This window comes from Falco punctatus (assembly GCF_963210335.1).
Source record: "Falco punctatus genome assembly, chromosome: 2".
Classification (NCBI taxonomy): domain Eukaryota; kingdom Metazoa; phylum Chordata; class Aves; order Falconiformes; family Falconidae; genus Falco; species Falco punctatus.
The window spans coordinates 14681804-14703970 of record NC_137581.1 but is presented as its reverse complement, the minus strand read 5'-3'; the positions used below and the strand labels follow the sequence as shown (position 1 = coordinate 14703970).

Below are 22167 nucleotides of genomic sequence, written 5' to 3'. Positions count from 1 at the left end.
TATTAAAGCGACATTAAATATAACAGCATGAACAATGCTTCTGTCATAACAGCCTCATCATAATTCAGTAATAAAAGGAAGTCAATATCTCTATTGTACTCTTATCTTTAACAAAGAATATTTCATAATAAAACACAATCTTGACATTACTAAAATGAAATAAGCTAGCATTTAGAAAGAATATTGATATACCATGTAGATGTTACTATCGTACAGAAATAGCACAAACATAAAAACATCTCTCAACAATACAGAAAAACACACATGCAGGTTGTAAGAAAAATTGTCTGTCAGCACTGCTGTCTATTGATTCTTTTGATTAAAACCCCTATGTGTTGATCTATGTGGTTAAAAAATAACCATAGTGAAAAAAAGGATGCATGAAATTTAATTTTTTAGCAAAACAATCCTCTTGGCAGTCTACATGACCCAGGGATCCTATTTTAAAAGCAAAGATTGAAAACTTTGGTAACCTACAAGTACAGCAATAGCCCACATCCTCTTATTTGTTCTAATGAGAAATAAAATATGATTACTCACTCGAAATTGGCTGTTGGCACTATCATAATATAAACTTTACCTTTTAGTTTTTGGTTTTTTTTTCCTCTCCTGTCTGGAGCCACAAGACCAATGAAATAAGGTTTATATGGAGAATAAAATAGAAGCTGTTGTATAGTGTGATACACAACCAAAAATGCAGTGAGAACAAGGCTGTAGTGTGAGTGTCAGGTAGGGGGTGTGCCTTAGAGACAACTTTTACACTAAAAAGTCTGTGTGAAAGACTGGGTGTAGGAAAATTATATGAAAGGGAAACAAGAAGTCAATCTAGAGTTATATGCTGGGGGGTGGGGGTGGGGGTGGTGGCGGTGGGTGGGAGGGGAACACCAACAAAAAAACAGAGAAAAAGAAAAGGAAAAAAGTGTGTTAAATTTATGACACTTCCTTGTTCTTGCTTTCCTCTGAGAGCAAGGGTCTGTGCTCAGTAAGGAGGGTTGCATTTCAAGCTGGACAAACCAGTTCTGTATCATTGTTTGAACTATGAAAATCTGTTCATTTTAAGGCTTTTGAAAAACTCATATATTTCCATCTATGCCTGCTTTTAAGTGCCATGGTAAAATACTAGTATTAAAAACCCTTATGAAATAACAATGCTCCAAAGTTAGGAAGTGCTAAAGAATGCTGGGATGGCCATCACCAGAAGTGCATCATTAATCAATATGTCATGTGGTGGGGAAAGAACTTAAAGTCTTTTTACCTATCAGCATTATTACTTTCATATAATTTTAATGTGGAGCTAAATGAAAACATCAGAATTCTTCTTTCTAAAAAAGTACATGAAAAAAAGAAATTAAAGAATTAACCAGTTGGCTCCAGATATTCTTGGAAGCAAAGTCAGTAATATTTGAGAGAAAATGAAAATGGCAACCTGCTGTCACAGAAGGCAGTGCCTGAGAATTTGCATTTCTGGAGCAGGGAAAGCCAGGAATGCTGCAATCTGTGCATGAGTGTCAGCTGAGAACGTGATGGCTTCTTCACCAGAACTTACCCAAACAACAAGGTCATGATCTGTCTTCATGATTTACGTAATAAACTTAGGTTCTGACACTGAAATGATGGACTTGTTAGAAAACCAGGATTATCTGGACTACAACCAACCACCTCATTACCAATAAGCTCATTTACTATTAAAAAAAAAAAAAAAAAGCAAGCTTGTCTTTTTAAATAACAGAAGACACAAGCAGTGAAAACTGTGTTACTCAAAAGCAAATATTAACATACTGCTGGTTAGATAGTCTATATAGGCATTTTGAATTTTTCCATTCAGTAAGTTTTGAAGGAGTTTTTTTCTGTTTTTTAAATTATTACCTTATTAACAATGCTTAATGTAAATCTTAATCTGGATTTATCAATATTAAAATAAAAAGATATAGTTCTGTTCTTATGAAAAGTTAAAAAAATAGAAGATGTTAATGCTTTGTTATTGCCAGTAGTTTATTTAATTATTCTTGGTCCTCTGTCTCATTAGGAAACAAACAAAACCTCAAATATTTCTAATGAAAATGACATAACTAAATGGGTGTCAGAAAACACATCTGTATGCTATATATACAGCTATATATCAAACATAGATGTAATTGAAACACAAGTTATTGTGCGGATGTGGCTGGATATGGCTATAAAATCAACTTCTTAATGAAAGTGGGCCAGCATAAATATCCAGAACAGATCACAAAACATCATTAATTGCAAAATGCACATTCTGATACATAATACAGTAAATTTTATTTGACTCCTCTGACTGCCGTGTTCTGTTATACCTCAGCAGTAAATCATAGATATATGCAGTGATTTCTTAGCTAATGATTAATGCTGACTATAAACAACATTGTCTAATACAAATAACATAATTTTGAGGTATTTCACTCCTGTATTACTTTGAATTCTTTAGCAACAACAAAGTCTATTTTTAAGTAGCATCAATAACATATTTTCACTTGTAACTGGACCAGCTACATATTTCCTGTGTCACAATAAAATGTCTCTTAGAGAATTTTTATCTGTCAAGCAATTAAGACATTTGATTTTAGTTTGGAGACAAAAGCTGCGCAGCTCAAATTTATTTAATTCCTACAGCCATAGTGACTGGCAGTTCTAAATAAACACTATTAATAAATCATTAATCTTTAACTAAAGAGTAGGCTTTTTTCTGGAATATTTGCCAAATGCCTGCTTCAGGTAATCTCCCTGGAACGTCTGTCATTCTCACAATTACTGTGGAGAGAGAAGAGCCAGTGTTTCAGACAGCTAAATTAAAACATGAGAAAAGCAGCAGCACAATGGTTTTGAGACTGTAATAACTTCTGTGTTATTTACAATAAGAATTCAAAACATTAAATCTGAAAATACTAAATAAGGAAAGAACAAATCAGTTGCTGTTTCAGTTTGGTAATGGGGACCCATGGCAGTGTGCCAAGAAAAGATCCTTACAAGCTATTGGGAATAAGAGGTAGGAGCAAAAAATGAAAATTATGAAAATTAATAGGAAATTTAATGCATTTCTCCTTCCCACCTCAGCCTCCATGTTTCAAACGAGGCCTGAAATGTCATTCATGTGATTATTACCATACCGGGTTGAAAACAATTTCAACTTAGCTGATTTGATTGTGCATTAATGGCTGTGAAAAGAAGATAAGGAACGTGCATGGTAGAAATAGCTGCCCATCACAGTAGCAGCAAATGGGGTCAGCTTATTAGATAACCTTAAATTCCTTGATCATTCAGGTGTTGTTTTTTTGTTGTTGTTGTTGTTTATTAAAGATTAATACCAAATATGAACATGGAAATAAGCTAATTGAAGCCTTTCTTGTCACTTTCTTGTCAACCTTCATCTTCCTTATGTGGCTGTTTGAATAGTGACTGACTTTTTTTCAGAGTTTACTAAATCTCAGGGTGCTGATGATGGAAGATATCAGTAGCTGTGTTTCTTGCCTTCAGTGATGGTTGTGAAGGAGGTCTGTGGCACACCCTCCTTGACTGGAAAGTGACAGATGACTTGTAATCTGTCAGAAACTGCAATTCAATTCCAGCAAAATGAAGAAAACAAGAACTAACATGTTGGTTACAGCTTCAGCCATGGCCAAGAGTCTAAAAAGGGCCTCATTGCCAACTATTGACCAGGCAGAAAATTTGCACTGACAGAAAAAGCCTAGAGCCACCAACCTCTATAGAACAGCCCTTTTCCTCAAATATTTCAGCATTTCAGGAAATCTCTCAATATATTGCTTTTCTGTCTTTCCTCATGTACATCTTTCCTCACCTATACTGTATAAAATATAAGACTTGTGTTTTACCCTACAGAAGTTCTCTCATGTGTGCTTTCTAAACTACTGCATACATTTATGTTGGGAATGAATTTGCAAAAGCCACTGTCACTGTCTAATGGCTCCCTGTATGTGGGCTGTTGTCTCCCACTTTTTGTTTGGACTGGTTTGTCTATGTCCTGTCTCTCCTTCCACTTCACTGGGCCTAAATAGACACAATTAAAACAGTTTTTGAGAATTTATCTCTATTTTTTTATCAATACTTTCTGTTGACCTGCTCACTGAAAAAGTCTTGCTGTTGGTCAAACAGGAAAAGCAGGCAAGAAGGGAAACAAGTTTAAGACATATCTTAGCCCTTCAGTAAAGAGGAACTGTTATGAGAAAAATCTGAACAAAAAAATCCAGTGACCAGTGACACATGAAGGCCAAAATTGCTATAAAACCATTTAAAGAGTCCTCTCAGGTAGCAGAGACATACTTTGAAAGGTTGCTCTGGAAAACCAGAGCTGCCAAGAAAGCAAGTGGTGATCTTCAGGAAAACAGACTATTGTCTTAAAACTGCTTTCCTTTCATGTTTTGTTCCTACTTAGGTAAGTAAGTAATAAGAATTGATACGAAAGATACAGTAGTCCTTAGACTAATTGATTTGTGAAGTTTCTCCACAGGAATTACAAAGATAATCCTTCCACTATTTCTTAATCAAAGCCAGGCTGTAATAAACCTGGTGTGCCTTGATAAGCTATGAACCAGAAACCCAAGCAGGAGATACAATATTGAGCAGCATGACTTTGAGGGTGCGTGTGGGGTGTGGATTCCAAAAGGAACACTGTAAGAAGGAACTGAAAATAATTCAATACAGTGAGATTTCTTTCAACATTCCACCCCCACCCCTCAAATCTGATGGGGTATTTTGGAAGAAACCCTACCCTTTATATTTGTTTATACACCTCTAGCAAAACACCACTGATGGAACACCTGTTTTTACCTACATACATGTAAAGAAGAAAAAATAATTTGATTGAATCACTAGAATTGCTTCTTAGTTCTGATTGTATACTACCTTTGCCACCTTATTCTCGGCAACATTAATAACAGTAACTGTGACAACAAAACTGAAATGTTCTCAGTTTCATCCTATATTCTATAATCGGAATAGTGTATAGAAGTAATTTCACTTCTTATTTAATCTGTATGAAATAGCAGAGAGGTGTTTCTAAAACCTTCTCTCTGTAAACTCATTTATCAATAAACATATAAAAAACCCCTTGACATGAATACTAAACACCTGTTCTCTAGTAGTGTTATTAGCTAGAAACTATCAGCTAGAAACTAGAGAATTGTCACTGCCACAGGGTGTGTTAGGACATGTTTAAAACATTGTGCTCTTAGCTTCACATATAAACTATGCATTTGGAGAAAAAAAAACACTGCTAAACTCATTTAGTCTCTCACTATGATATTTTTGCAGAATAAACTCTAATTTACTTATTTATAACATCTCAGTGAATAAATGGGTGAGTGTGGTAAAATTTTCAATAAAAACCCTTTCCTTTTGTTGTTTACAAGAATGTTACTTTTCATTTTGACAAAGAGTCTTTTAATTGAATGAATTACTGTCCACAGAAATGGCTGGGCAGGGAATTTAGAATTGGCTACTTAGTCAATTGGTTACTTTGAGTGTGCAGTAAGGACTGTGAAAATGAAATCCAGCAAAATAATGAAGCCACAAATTAGGCATGTCACACCTTAATAAACAATGATGTCTAATTATGAAAGAATCTGTACTTACTTGCCAAGTGCGAAACACTCCATCTTAACAGTAGTTCCCCTTGCAGCTGTAACTGTGTAAGGAAAATGAACTTCAATTTTTGGTTCATATTCCCCCATCACACCTGGAAAAAAAGGAATGTTTAAAATATGAATGAACATCATTTTTCCATTTGTTGAGATTAGCACAGTAAAACCCCATGGCTTGCTTTTTGAACCTGCCCAGCAGTAAAGCTAGTAATTGACGGAGATAGCCTCGTTTGATGTGACATGCTCTGTCAGGTCCAGTATACGTTCTAAAACACTCTTCAGGGTTACCAGCAGCTCAACAGTGAGCTTAAGAAAAAGGATTAATTTTCTCAAACATAGGTTAATATTTACATTTTGAAAGATTAAAACAGGCAATCAATTTTATAAGTGTGGGGATTTTCAGAAACCAAAGCAATTTTTACCAGTGTAGTGACAATTACAACAACTAAGTCAACATATCGTGGTGTGTTTGACTGAAGACCTTCTAAGCTCAGCAAGGAAAACTCAAATGATGTAAGAGCATTTGTGTACGCATATACAAACACAGATATGCAGACTCATACACAGTTCAGTTATTGGATTTTCAGTGACCCTTTTAATTTGGGACACGATTAATTTTATCAGGACAACATGCTTAGCACTGTAAGATGCTACTGGAAAAGTATTCAGGAATGTAAAAAATATAAACATTGAAATCAAGAGAGTTACCTGGAATTTGCTGTGGAGTGACCAATCACTTTGGAGAATCACAAGAGTTTAGGAAATAAGAAATAAGCAGGGAAGTGAGACAGGTTTTACAAGGCAAGGTGAGAGGTCTGTATTTGATGTGAGTTGAAGGAAATGTCATAATGAACGTGGCGGGAGAAGAATACAACTAACAGCTGTGTTCTGTCAGACAGAAGGTGGGTTACTGGGATAAGGAATGCTCAGGAACTAAAAGCTATTTTAAAAGAATAAGAATTGTTCAGATTTTTAGATAAGGAAAACTGAATGAAGTCTGACTTGTGGGCACAGCAGCAGTAAAACTAGTCTAGTCTAAATCTATAAAAATCCGTCAGGAGTCTCCAAAGTATTCTAAAGCAAGCAAATAGGAGCAAGAGAAGAAAAGAAAGGAGAGAAGAGAGATCTTATGCAAGAAAAATAAAGGAACATAAGGAAGAACATGGAAGTAGGGTAATATGAGATTTGCAGCTGAGAGAAGACCAGCTGGCATAGACATGCAGAAAAACAACCCACAGCCTATCAGAGCAAAAGTAATATATAAGGCTGAAATGGTAAAACATATAGTTCTAGCCCTTCAAATGTTCTTTATGTGACTGAGGAATGTCCACCTGGGCTGTGCTGTCTTCAACCTGTCTCACAGGTTCCTGCAGCTTGCATCTGGGAAGAAGTCTAAACATATATGCATTTAAACATGTCTTTGGGGGCTTAAGTTTAGCAAGAAAATCTAAATGTGTTGGGTATGTGAATAAAATAACAGAAGTAGAACACATAGAATGCTTTTAATTCAGTGTAATTCCATAAATAATGTGGCTTTATAAAGAGCAGCAGAGTACTTTTTACAAAACACAGTCATGCAAAGGCTCAGGGAGGACCTTCTTGGTCTCTCCTGAGAGCAACCTGAAAGGAGGCTGTAGGCAGGAGGCTGGTCTCTTCTCCCGGATAACAAGTGACAAGGGAAGAAGAAGTGGACTCAAGTTGTACCAGGGGAGGTTTAGTTTGGATATTAGGAAAAAGTTCTTCACCGAAAGGGTGGTCAAGCATTGGAACAGGCTGCACAGGGAAGTGGTGGAATCACCATCCCTGGAAGTGTTTAAAAAACACGTAAATGCGGTGCTTAGGGACATAGTTTTGTGATGGACTTGGCAGTGCTGGGATAAGAGTTTGACTTGATGATCTTAAAGGCCTTTTCCAACCTAAATGATTCTATGGTTCTATGATTCTGTGCAGGAATTTCATGTATTAGAAACAGTAAGCCAATTTTCCTCAAAAACTTGACTAAATCAATGTTTTGACATCACTTTATGAACTGGTGGAGAAATACTTCCCCTTGTATGAAAAGGCAAATTCTGAGCCAATTCTGTCATTAAAGCTTAAAAGGTTGTTGGCTAGTTGTTTTTTTTTTTTGTTGTTTGTTTTTTTTTTTTTTTTTTTTTTTTTAATGGAAAAAAGAAAATTAACCTTTTTGTCCAAGGTATTAAAATAAAGTCAAGGCATCAAGCAAATTGTATTCAATTAAAATTTTCCCTACACTAAACTGAAATAATTTGTAGTTTAGCCTGTCATAAAAAATATATTCTCACTGGCTTGTACTGTATCAATAAATTCCATAATTTAATTACAGTCCTTGTGACTTTTACTGTTCTCTGGCTTCTTTTGTGTGTGATTATGAATATCAGTTTGCTTCATCTCCATTGAGCTGTTCATGATTTTATATCTGTCACATCCCCTCTTAGTTGTGTCTTTTACAGACTGAAAAATCTCAGAGTATTAGTCCTTCCTTACACTGAATCTTTTATAAACTTGTAATCATTCCTTGTGCCCACCTTGCACCATTTCAAATTCCATTCTAGCATTTTGAGATGGGAAGACGAGAACTGCACAGCAATAATGAAGCTGTAGACCTTTCTGTCACAGGTTTGTGTTTGTTTTTTTTTGCTTGGGTATTTATTTGATTTTGCTCTTTCCTTATAGCTTTCCTCACAATTCAGTTCTATTTGCCTTTTTTTGCACTTGAGCCAATGTTCATCCACAATGGCACCCTAATTTCTTTACTGCTAATATCTAATCAAGATATTATATCTTTAGGTTTAAGTATCATATAAATTTGTGACATTTTATATCACCTGTCTACTCTATTGTCATGATATCCTTTCACAGATCATCACAGTTAGTTTTAATTTTAATTATCCTTAATAACTTATCAACAAACCTTTCTACTTCTGTATTCATTTCCTTTCCAGATTATTTATGTGTTGAGTGGTGAAGTCCCAGAAAATTAATTCTGTGGCTTCGCGACAATCTCCCAGTTCTCCATACTGATCAGATACTCCTACAACAGTTGGATTTTTTTCATCTGTTGCTAATTCAAAATAAAGCTGTCCTGCAACCCCTCTAAGGATTTCATTTCTTTGACAGCTTTTGATGAGTGACCCTGTCAAGAGCTATTTGAAATGAAAGTACACAGTGCTAACTTGACCATTCCTATTTGTATTCTCTCAGACTTTACAGGAAAGTTGTATACAGATTGAAGCATGACTTACCTCTTTAAATGCTGTGTTCCTGGTATATGACCATATGGTCAGATCACTATATAGTAATGCAATAAATATAATCCTACTAATTGTACTTTTCCATGTATTTTCTATCAAAAGACTTGACACAGAAGTCAGATTTACTGGTCTGTAGTTCCTCAGCTGTTCCCAGGAGTCTCTTTTTTTTAAAAAAAATCCCCACCTTTTCTACCTATGCTGCTTCTAGGCCTGAAGCCCCGTGAAGGAGAATAGCACATCCCACTTCCTCACATGTATGAGTTTGGCCTTGGGGATTTGTAAGGATTTGTAATGCCAATATGTCTTCATCTTTTGTCTATTGAAACTTCAATTATGAGAACTTCAGTCTTGATAGGGGAATCTGCCTAAGTTTCCATGTAGTAAACATTACAGAAAATAGTTCATTTAGATCTTATGATGCAGCCTTGTACTCCTGAGGTGTACCTTTTAAATCTCTGGCATCTCTTGACTCTGCATACTTGCTGACAGGCGTTGTGATTCAATGAATTTTAAAAAGGTGGTTTTTTTTGCTTTTGTGTAAGACACTGTTCCTGAAAATCATTGTGTTGAATTGGCATATATTATTAAAGATTTGCCTTTTTATCCCTGAAAAAACCACAACTTAAAATAAGATTATATTATTCTTGCTTTTAAAATAACACAGTACCTATGAACACATCTGAGGGACAATATTATTTTCCAGATCTTATGTTTTTAAATTACATTAACTCCCTTTAGTAGGTATATCCTGTACAAGTATTGAATGCTTTTTGCAAATCATGCCATCATTTCATGTTCCTTATGAAATGCTGATCTATTCATTTCCTATAGCATGTTCTGTTCTTCTGGGTTATTGTTACACTAGCAAGTGACATGCCTGCAGCAACTGGCAAAAAAATGTAGAAAAATTACCGAGCAATTGTTTGATGTCCTTATGAAAATTAGGAAACAAAAGCCTATTATTGCAATGGGATATTTTTCATCTTTATTATTTATGATCTTTGAGACCAAGTAGGCCATTACAGTTGTATAGACATCAAGGGAATTATTGAGGCTTTACCTTCCAACGTTACATTGTAATTGCTTTGCTACGGCTGTTGTACCTCCTGGCTCTTTATCTCCCCTAGTTTCTGTTTTGGTCACTGTGAGTCAGGAATGGTAAATTAACCACCACCTGCATTTTCATCAAGTTTTTTTGTTCATTTGTATCAGGTGCTAAAAGGAACCTGAACTTCTAAGAAATATCGAGGCCTTGAGTTATGTGCATTAGAATCAATCTCTCTCAGACTTATATACATGACTCTCAGAGGTTTGGTTGAGGCAATAAAAAATTCTCTCTGTCATTTTTTATTTCCAGTTATCAAACATGAAATATAACAATAAATAAAATTGATCAGCACAGAATAAAAACATAATATACGATTTTCAAGTGGCTAACAAATCACTTTGCTCACGTGGCCTGAGCACTCTAGAGGAGCAGAGAGCTGTTCTCAGCGCTCCCATGTTCTGCCTTCCCATGAAAATACCTCCTTTTGAACAATCTTTTAACTTCCTAGAGATGACTCCCATGATTCAGTTTTCCTTAGGCTAATTAGTTAATTTTGTACACTCCTTACTTCACAAGCTGTGCCTTTCTGCTGAGCTCAGATCTGGGTATGAAAGTGCTGAATTTGTGATTGGTATGAAACAGACTGCTCCAAAATAAATCTAATTTACCAGATCTTGAAATTTTGTCAGAGAGTTAAAAAAGTATTAAAAGCCAAACTTTCCTTTTTGTTTAAGAAAATCTTACCCCTGGGTTTTATTCTGAAAATTCATCCCACCTTATGTTTCCTGGTCCCTGGGCCTCTGCCCTTTCTGCATGTATGAGGAGAGCCTGCCACATTTCTGTCCAGCCAGGGTCTTCCCCGGGTGGGTGAAGTCAAACTGAGATGAAACACCAATAATCCTTCTGTTATATTTCTGATTACCAGAAAAGGCACTGATTCAAATGGATGAACATATCCCAGGACTAAGCACAGCTTGACTTTGTTAAAATTAATGGCTTGTTAGTCACATGGGCAGAAATGGAGCTCAATATTTATAGAAGAGATGATTTCCCTGTCTCCTCCTTCAGCTACTGTTTTTTGGCAACAGTGCAAGTATCTATCACAGAACAATAATTACATATTCTCCGACTCAGGGAAGGAAAAATCTTCATAAAATCAGGTTTAATTTTAATAAGTGGTTTCATTTAACAAGTTGTTCCTCTGACTTGGCTGCAAATCTGTGACTTGAGTTCAAATCTTTGCTATGCAAAGTGTCCTATGAACCCTTAACTATACTGTTGCCTGCATTTTTAATTTTCCACCACAAAATAGAGATAACACTAAATCACAATAATGTGATAAACACTGATTGTGAGGTGCTCAGATACCACAGGAGTAGATGTGACAACATTTCAAACATTTACAGATATTACTACAGATAAAACTGTTTACATTCTCCCCTATGGACCATTTAATGGACACAGAGAATAGAATAAAATAGAAGGATCCATTTCTTATGGTTGGTTTTTCAGCTAAGAACAAGCAAAAGAGCTACAGATTGGGTATTAGTCATTATCACTTTGAAAGGGACTGCTCCACCTCTTCATTTAGCCCAACACTCCATGTGTTACAACCTCAAATGAAGAGTGTAGAAAAATTGTGAGTCTATGACTGTGTCCACAGAAGAAAATTTTTTGTCTTCATGGATAATGAATCCAAATCCAAAATCAGATTGCTGAGAAATCTTGACACGTCTGCTCCAGCTGTGTAGAGGCTAATGCTTTCTGTTCTATCAGTCTTCCAGATATTAAATACCTTCTTGAATATCCCAGAAGAAAAGCTTCCATGATTACTTCTTAAACCCTTCAGTTAAAATTATTTGGGTTTATTTCAAACTGTTTAAGTAACAGCTCTTCAGCTTACTTCAAAAAGTAATTTTGAATGGAATACTTGAATAAGTGGCTGATAAGCTTTTAAGACAGTAGCTAGAAAAGAATATAAGATTCCTGGCTAAATAGTGTCAGAGTGCTATGGAGAAAATGAAAGCTAAAGATTTCCTGTGCTCAGGAGAAAGATTAGGCACATATTTTTACTTGCCACTATTTCATTAGCAAAGATACAACCCCCATAGTTCAGTGATTAAGGGTGTTTGCCTGACAGCTTCGGGTGAAGTCCCCAATCTTAATCACATGGTGTAGGAATATTAATCTGGTTCTCTTACAGCCTTGATAGTGTTCTAATCACAAAATTATTGGGGATTCTTATTGGCTTGGAAGTTCCTCTCAGTTTCTGGGAAACCTCTTGGGGAGTGATGAACTTGTCCTGATGCATAAGAATTTTCTAATGATTTTACAGATCAGTAACTGAGTTTCCTATCACATTAAAATTATGACCTGTTGTATGAATATGTACCCAAACCCAAGAAAATTTTAACTAAGAAACTATGGCAGGAATATTCATATATAATTTCTTCTATCAGTAATCTGTGATGCAAACTAGGGTTGTCTATGGTGTGGGTCTTTTAGTGACAAATAAAAATTTAGTATTTCCCCTGAAGACCTGCACCATTAAATTTTCCCAAATATTTATTTGGAAGAGAGATCCCTGAATATACACATTTACAATTACAGTAAATTCACAGCACAAATTGAATTATTTCAGGTATAATTATGATACCCACCATTATATCCTGACTGCAGCAGAAATCTTCAGTGTATTGGGAAGAATTTATTGACTCACCTGGCATTAATCTTACTCTAAATGGAAAGACCAGTGCCTGCAAAAATCTCTAAAAAATTACTATGGGAAGGGTTGTTTTATGATTACTGTTCACAACATTCCTTCCACTTAAAGTTCCTCTAGCCAAGTTTTGAACTATAAATTTGTATTTTGAGAAGCCTTAAAAATGCTCACATGAAATTGCATTCTGCAATGCACTGAACGCTGAAGTAGCAACAATGTTTTCATATTTTACTCAGAGAGTAAATTCTATCAAGTATTACTGAGTGGAAAGAAGTCTTTACTAGAATCTATCCTAACATGAAAGAAAATTGAGTAATTCAGTTTCTGGGAAAAAAATACCTTAATGAATACAGGACCAGAAGGGGAAAAACTCTTATTTAGTTTACAACTAGGGGACAAGATGTTAATGTATTTCTAATTATGGAGGTATAAATGTAGAAGACTTTCACACTTAACCAAAACAAAACATTGTACAAAAGCTTAAACAAAATTTTCCTCCTTCCCCTTTAAAATCTGTCTTTATATTATACTCTATTTCACTAGTCTGGCAGTTGATCTCTGAACTCTAAACTAGAAGTAGTATTCCCATCTTGAGATATTTTAAAAATTCGTTATTTATAAATAATAAATGGTGTGCATGTATGGCATGCATACATAAGAACATTCTACCTCTCTTAAACAGCAAATACAACTAAAAGCATTTTCAACTGTAAGTGGGTGTGTTATGACTAAATTATAGAGAACTGGGGCCAGACCCTAAGGATACAAAAGCAATGAGGTAAGCTCAGAACAAGCAGTGAGGGGAGCTGTGGTATTTTTAGTTCTTCAAACAAGAGGCCAAAATTTCTAGTCTACAGTTTAGTCTGCAGAGATCTCTGCTTACCTGTGTTTGTAAACATCAGGCAGTAACTATGACCAAGATTGCTGGCTCTCTCTATGTAAAGAAGTCTTTACTGAGTCATAGCCTAGACTTCAATCCATCAATTTTTTCAGATATATATATAATCTAACATCTAAGCTTTTCTGCTAAACCCAACACATATGGCATTGGATGAAACCAAACCTAACCCTTTTGATATTCAATTATGAGTGAGAGCATATGAATTGCTTGTCTACAGCATTCCACTATGCAGATTTGTGCATTTATAGTTCTATGGAAACATGATAACCTGAACATTTTCACTATATATATAGATAATTTTTCTGAGCAGCCATAGACATCAAGAAACATCAGGACTCCACTACATTGGACAACATGCCATCTTGCTTGAGAGGCCTAAGAATATGGGTCAGCAGAAAGCTAAAAGAACTATCATTGTTTCTTTTGTTTCATTTTGTTTTTACGGAGGAGAAGATTGTGCTGAACTGGCACAAGAAGTCTGTGGCAGATTTCTTTTAGGCATTGATGGGCAATGATTATTGTTCCTCCTTTCCAATTGCCTGCTGTTCATCCTGGTCAGGCTCACAAAAGTTATTCAGAAACCTGGAAAATATTATTTAATCTAAATTATTAGGAGGAGAATCTAATTTTCACAGTGCTTCTAATTATCTTCTTGATGGCATGTTCATAGTTCTTGAAGAACCTAATTTCTTCTATAGTAAATTACATAGTTGTTTGTACTTCAGATATCACCTAATGCTTCATTTTTCTTGCAACCTGTACTATTTTTTTACAAGATAAAAACACAATATTCCCTTTGCACTTAGGTATTAAAGGTGTCAAAGTTGTTGCAGTCTCCAGAGCGGAATTATTTTTTTTTTGTTCTGATCAATTAGGACACAAAGCTATGTTGGTCTAAATATTCATTGTTATCTAATTAACCAGAAAGAGCTTCCTAAATGGGAAACATTTTTCAGTTGAGACTACTCATATAACCATGTAAATACAAGTGCCTATTATTTCCTCAATAAGAAAGATCAAACTAACATTAATGTTTCTCCTTCATTAGCAACAGCCTTTGAAATACCTACTGCTTTAAACCCAACAGTAACAAATTCTCCTTGTTATAAACTTACTGCAGTCCTAACCTCAAGCAAAATTCCTGCTGTTCATGATCAGTTTATTTCCCTATGTTGGCAAGAACACCAAAGTGACAAGTCACTCTTACTTGAATGTTATGCCATACACATGATTGCAAAGCAAGCAGTCACTTGTGAATTTGTATCTCAGATCCTGAGACAGTAAAATACTTAACATTAGGTATGACCATTCTTAATAATCTAAAATAGTTCACAATGAAAAAGGTTATTTTTGTTAATTATTTGCACAAATTTTAATATAGTCATTAATTAAAATCTTACCAACACATTTTTGTCTGAAATCTTAATAGCTATAGTTTGATGCAACACCATTCCTAATCCCGAGCTGAATTTAGAACATTTTTTCTCAAGTTCATTTATTTTATACTTTGTACACTCTGTATATGGATCAGTTAACTCTTTCCTTTGTGTAATAGTTTCATAAATCATCAGGAGGAGAAGAAAAACAAGAATACATGAGTGCAGAAGATGTTCAAGATGATACATGCCTAGACTCTTAAAATACTTTAACTAAAAAAAGCAACAACCACATTTCCAGTAGATAGTGTTTCTATAAACTAGCAGGAAAACTTAGCAGTTAAAGCTCCTTGGAACAGGTTATCTTAACAGAGCTCAAAGTAAACTAAACTCAAAGCAAGCTGTTTCACAGTGTAAAGAGTTCTTGTTCTACATTGAATGCTGGAATCTAATCTTTTCCAAACCTTTCTCAGTTTTCCTCCTGCAATACTTCCTTCGGTTCAGCCCTTTTATATTGTCGAAAGACCACCCCAGGATGTTATTTCTACTTTTTTAGGATAAATCTTTTACAAATGGTGTCTTTGAGCTTTTGTGTGTTGTTTGATAGTGCACTTGAGCCATTTTACAATCCCTATAAAACACTTTGTAAAGAGTCATTATATAGGACCCCCCCATAAAACTTCCTACATACCTATAGATTTTCACTGAGAATTTTAGGTGGAAGGGCCATTGATGCTGACTGTAACAGATTTTCTAATTACATTACTATTTTGTGGAAAAAACCAAAACCAAACTAAAACCACGACCACCACCACCCACACACACACCCACCATCCTATTACATATATGTCCTGGTTTTCTATTTTAATTGAAATAAGATTACACTGGGTTTGTTTTAATCCTAACTCTCATCCTATTATTTTTTACAATGTTGCCATAGAATTTAGGCACAAGAGTAAAAAAAAAAAATAATCAAGGTAGTCTTACATCAGAGTTGAGCTCTGTACTGGAGCATTAGGAGGAGTTTCCACAGTTTCCAGCTAGTCTTGCATAGTTTTTATGGACTTGCACAATTCAAATATGAACTGTGGCTGGACACTTAAAAATGTAAGTTAATGATCTTGCAATATAACCCACATTAAAAAGGCAGCCAACAAGGCCAGACACTCCAAAAAACCTGGCAGGATGAAGTCACAGTAGGTAAGTATTTTCAACTCCCATTAAAATCCAGGTATGCTTTCTGTCTTCTAGAATTCATCTCCATATGAATAAACACATTAGAAGACAAAACTCATAATGCAAGTAGGAAGAAAAAAAAAAATCCGTAGATTTCTGGAAAGGGAAAACTGACAGATCATAAACAATAGGGTTAATCTTTAAGCAATTATCTCTAATGTTAATCATTAGTTAATTAACTACTATTAGCATTCTTCAGGGATGGAAATAGTCAATGGCTGTGAAACTGTTAATTTTGCTTTATCTTTATTTTTATGCATTATTTGTCACCTTACTATTCTATACTGGCCCTTTATATTGCTTAGTTTCCACCACTGAGGAAATTACTATGAGTTCTCCCAAATTTTTCTTAAGGTTGGGAAGAAGAGCTTTAGATAACCCACCAATATTCAAACAACATACCCCGAAGTTCAACCTGCATAAGCACATGCAGAACATATTCTATTATGGAAAAGTAGAAATGAACATGCTTAATACCTTGATAACTGTACATTTTATTGTTATGTGAGACCATTAATCACATAGAATTAATCAATAAAATTAGGACAGACAAGATTTAGCTCACAGAACTATAATGACATGGAAAAAAAATTGAAAGTCAAGGTCTGCATTCAGTTACATGAGAATATGTCTGGTCAGATACATCAACCTAGGCTGAGATATGAACTAATTTGCTCTAATGGAACACAGTAGAAAGTATCCTCTGACATCTGAAATTGTACTGGTTCTCTTTTTTTCCTGGAAATTTCACCATAGCAAAGCCACTAGGCAGTATCTACACAGAAATGAAATGAAGAATTACTTAATTCTTTGCTGTACAGGAATAATGTTAAAGTTAACATATTTTCAAGAGAAATAAAAAAGATTAAAAAAGGGAGAAAAAGTGGAATGGAAATGTGTGAACTTGAAATAACTGCCTTATGCCATCAAGCATCAAATGTTTTATGCTCCCTAGGTTTCTATTTCCTAAATTTGAAGATGTTATCTGTTGTTTTTATTAGTCAAGATAATTTAGTGCTCCCAATCAGCATCCAAGCCTGCAAAGATCCATTTTAACAACCCTGTTTATTATTTGTAAATGGTTATTAAATAATTCCTCAAAGTTTCTAATGCATTATAAAGGCAGTTAATGAAACGATACATAATTTTTTTTTCCTGCTAAAACTTTTTATCTCCTTAGGTAGAATTTTAGAGTAGTTTTTATAACCCAGCTTGAAGTGAAATTGAATTATACGAAATGACTGATTGTCAAGGACATCTGAACAAATGAGGTATTCATTTTATTCAGAATCCATTGAAGGATTTCTTGATGTTTTTATTTAATTTGCTTCATATCAAGGAGTTAAGTTCCCCTTTGAGGCACATCACAAAAGAAATAAAAGATTAATAAAAGCCAAGGAAGTTCCTGCATTCTTGCAGAGTTTGACAGAAAGCCTTAATATTATTCCGTGTCTTCCACATAGATAAATAGAGACCAGCGTTGTCATAGGACTGGTTTTTGTTACAAGCTGTCCAGTCCCCTGGGTACAGGTACTGTTTATACATCAAAACCTGAGAACACTTGACAAATACATCAAGTAGAATATTTTTGATTTAATGATATATATGTCCAGAGAATACAGACTATATAAATAATTTTATTTATATAATGCCCTTTGTAAAAGCTGTTTAAAACCACAAGCTCTTCCTGTGGTTTCTGACAAATGTGCTGACTGCATAGGATAATGTTAGTTGTGATGCCAACCATTAGAACTCAAAAGGCTGCATGATTTTTAAAATTAAGCCAATATTTGAAAAGTTGAAAGTGATTCAATTAATTTTATAATCAAAAAGCTTAAAAAGCCACATTCAATATCATACAACATAACACAACAACATAGTGTCAAGTAAACTTTCAGGAACTTGGATATTTGTTTTAATACCCTTCTTAATCTCTCACTTCCTTATTACACTTCATCCTCAGCTGTTTCTTTCTCCACAAATTATTCTTATTTTATTTAGCTCTAATGACCACCTCTTTTCAGCAGCTGTATTATTCCATATTTTGGAGTACAATGTATATATTTTTTTCAAATTCTGCCATCGTCCATTGATATTTGTCAATGGGACAAGGCAATATAATCTAAAGCAATTTCTATCAAAAAGAAAAAGTACAGTACCATTAATGGAATATTTTATTTGTGATCCCAGATAGTTTTTAAAAGGCTTATACTACTGCATTCTGTGGAGGAGGTAGGACAAAGCAGATCTTCTAAATAATAAATATAATTTAGCAAGCAGAATCTTCCTGAATATCTTTTCAAGGTATGTTTATGGAGACTTCAAGGTTAGGTACAAAGCCTGGATCTCTAAGAAACTTGCCTAGTCACACAGGAAAGCAAACAATTTACTAAGAAATACTAACAATCTCCATTACAAAAAAAGGGGGCTTTTCATAAATCCCAACAGATAAAAATTAAGGCATAGAAGCCTGGTAGAAATTAATGCACGTGAAAAAATGAATTGGGAAATTGTTGAGGAGCAGCTCATCTATGTGCAAATGCCTCCTCAATACTCCAGCACAGTTCAGGAGGTTGGATTATCACAGTTGTATGACAGCCAGCCATGAAACACAATTTTGCTTGAGGCTGGTATATACTACCCACTTGACATTTAGGAAAATCTGTGCAGTTTTCCTTCATAGATTTTGTTTCTTAGGTCAGTGATGTAGACTGCTGACTTCATCTTTATTTACTCTCTCAATTTCTTGTATTTGTATTGTGTGCCTATGTACTCTTAGTCCAATATGCATAATTAAACTGTTGAATTTCTGCACAAAACTGGAACTTAATAAAAGCATGAGAAATGTCATAAAGAAACAATAGAGCAAGGTACAGATAATAAATATGACTATAAAATTGTATCTTTTTTTTTTTTTTCACAGTTCAAGCTGATTAAAGACCGTCAGTGTTGGGTTTTTTAATTTTCTAAGGTTGATACTGAAAAGATGGAGTCTGCTATGTTAATTCAGTTAAATACCTGAAACCAAATAATTAGCGCAGGTACTAAACCAACAAAAGAAAATAGGATATGATGCACTAAAACATGCAGCTTTTGCTGCAGAGGCTGCATGCTGTGCAGACAGAAATGTCAATCTGTTACAATGAATAAACATTAACTTAATTCCTTTCTGATCTGTGAACACATTTTTTACTTACTCTGTTAAAATAAGTCATCTGTGTTTAAGTCCAGCTTTTGTAATGCTTCCACATTGTAAGACTAGTCTTAGTTTTACAAAAAGCTATAAGCAAGACAAAAGCCTCAAAGTCTTTTTCTTTCTTTCTCTCTGATTTATCTAAGTATGGACTCACACATGCTGAATTGCTGAAATGTATTTTTGAAGAACTAGAAAGCATCATTAAATGTGGAACATTTTGGAAAACAGGAAAATATAGACCCTTATGTAATCATAAATCATTATTCTAAAAAAAAAAAAAATGACAGAAAAAAGAAACAAAAACCAATTATAATGTAATAAATACAAATCTTTTTGTTTCAAAAGAGAAAATAGCACAGTTGTGTCTATATGTAGATATTCCAACCGAATCAGTTACATATCATTCATATTGAAAGGTTCTATTGCTCCACAAGAAATACTATTGGAAGATATTTTCTTTTGATTTTGGGGAAAAAATCCTAAGCCATTTTTTGATAATAAGAATTAGGTATTTATTTACAGAAAAATTACTGGTTACTTGCCATGATGAAACTGAAAACTACCTGGATAACTAAGTGCCATTGTAATCACAACTGTTGTAATATTCTTGGTGGTGCTTAGTGCATTGAATTGGAGCCTGGAAGTGTAACAGGTGTTCAGTAGAGCAACAGGTAAAGTTTTAAGCAATACAGCCTCTGTTCAGTTGTCTAACCATGTGTGCTTTGGCCATCTGAGATGCCTGAATGTGTATCTCCTGGCACCCCGCTGCTGGTCTCTATGCCCTATGTGATATTTGCCAGTCCCCTGTGGATGTCTCGGATGCCTGAGGGCATCTCAGTGTGGCAGTAGCCATTTGGGCTGAAGCAATTGAATTGAGCCCCAAAGAAACAGACGTTACTGAGAAAGGAGATTTGATTCTCTTTGTCAGTGACAGAGCACCAGAATAACAAGAAGGAGGAACTGTTCTAAACAAAATACATCAGGAGGTGTCAGATTGCACCTCAGCCTTCAGAGGTCTAAATATTCTCACAACTGTTAGATCTTTTAAAAGAAACTGTCTCCATGAACACCTTTCCTCTGCTGATTGCTGCAGCAAATGCATACGTATATTGAAAAACAATAAAATCATGGTTCTTAAATTAACTAGAGTATTTTTGGCTTAGTATTTTTGCTTCTATGTGGTACCCAGAAATAATGCCTTTCTTACCATCATTTCTCAGTGTCAGAGGTGTAGGAGGACTCAAAACTCTGGCATTTGTCACTGTGTTTTTTACCAGGCATATATAGCTGCCAACATCAGATGTTTGCACCTTGGAGATGTAGAGATTGCCTGTCTCCTGAGAGATGAAGCGCCTGCTGTCTTCTGCCACAAAAGATGGGAATTCATTAAATACCCAGCTATAGATGATCTCTAAAAGAACACAGGAAAAAAAATGAGAGAAAGTAATTACAGAAATGATACACTCAATAAATGTTCATTAACTTTATTTAAATAATCGGGGGGGGGGGGGGAGGGGGGGAAGCTAGAGGCTTTTTAAAGTTTTTATTTGTTTGGTTTAGAATTAAAGAGGTTTTTTCTTTCCTTGGAATTTTGAAAATGACATAAGCATTGAGTCTACAAGTTCCCTGGGAAGACAGATTTAGTTCAGGAAAAATAATTAAATTATTCAACATATTAAATAACAGCCATAAAATATTAGATAACTCCCTTTTCTAATCTTTGAGGTCAAACCAAAAATAATATACAAAGCATTCTTTTCTCTATTTGGTCAAATTTGCAGTGAAATATATCAAGATGCTTCCTACAGAGCAAGGGATGACTTTTGCAAGTGTGTATAACCAGTTTTTATTCTGAACATCTGTTTTCAAAATCAGCAGTTTCTAATAATTGTTCAACCTACCTTGCAGGTAGTATTACTGCATTACAGTTTTTCTACATCTGCTTCACTGAAGAATCTCAGAACCCTTCCTATGCAGCTTAAATCCCTATGATCAATGAATAATTCCTTAAACCAAAGCTACCAACTGCTTTGCCTCATAATCTGATGGATCAAAGACTAACCAAAGTGATTTTAAAAAATGGTAATTAAGGCCAGTCCCTTGGTTCTTATTTTTATCCCATGAATCACTCTGTTCATCTGAAAAGTATGTACTTTTCCCTTTATGCTCATAATAATTGGTTGAGAAAAAAGATTATTTCTTATTATTGTATGAGATTATATCATGACTTATTAAAATCCTAGATACAGTAATGTCTTGGCATTAGAAATATCAGTAAAGTTAATGAGATTCTGGTTTAGCAGGGAACTCCTTGCAGGGAATTATTCATGTGGAGTTCCACCAATTCAGACTTTAAAGCCTTAACCTTATGTATACTTTTTTACATGTTTTTCTTCCAATCATATCTTCACTGTTTCATTTTGTTTTCACACTTTAAAAAAATATTCTTCACTACTTAAACTGGCATATTAGCTATAAGGTAATTTCTTCTATAATCTCCCCCTGTGATAGTCTTTAAAGAACTGACTTCAAAATCAAAAAAAGCCAAAGCTAGTTTAGGTACATAAAGTCCCCAATATTGCATGAAAATGCAAACTGCTCCATCGCTACAGCAGGTTCCAAGTTTTTAGACTCAGATTTCCTGGGTGACTATTGTCAGCTTCAGCAGCAATATAAAGACAGTAATTGCACCTGTATCAGTCTGGTTCTCTCATACTTTTATCCTCACCTACAGTCAAAATGTTTCTTGATATAAAGGTAGTTGGAAAAGGAAAGGATCAAAGAGGTGAGAAGAAACA

General features: G+C 34.8%; 1 protein-coding gene across 7 annotated transcripts in view; it reads right to left on the bottom strand.

Annotated features, from left to right (window-relative positions):
* The window catches only part of CNTN5 (contactin 5), a 968197-nt gene that overhangs the window by 171100 nt on the left and 774930 nt on the right, over window positions 1-22167 (bottom strand). For all 7 annotated transcript variants that reach the window (XM_080376471.1, XM_080376469.1, XM_080376474.1 and 4 more), the window contains 2 exons: window positions 20577-20780; window positions 5611-5713 (listed from right to left, as the gene is read on the bottom strand). In XM_080376471.1, the coding sequence (XP_080232597.1) occupies window positions 5611-5713; window positions 20577-20780 (307 nt within the window). The remainder of the gene's footprint in view (window positions 1-5610; window positions 5714-20576; window positions 20781-22167) is intronic.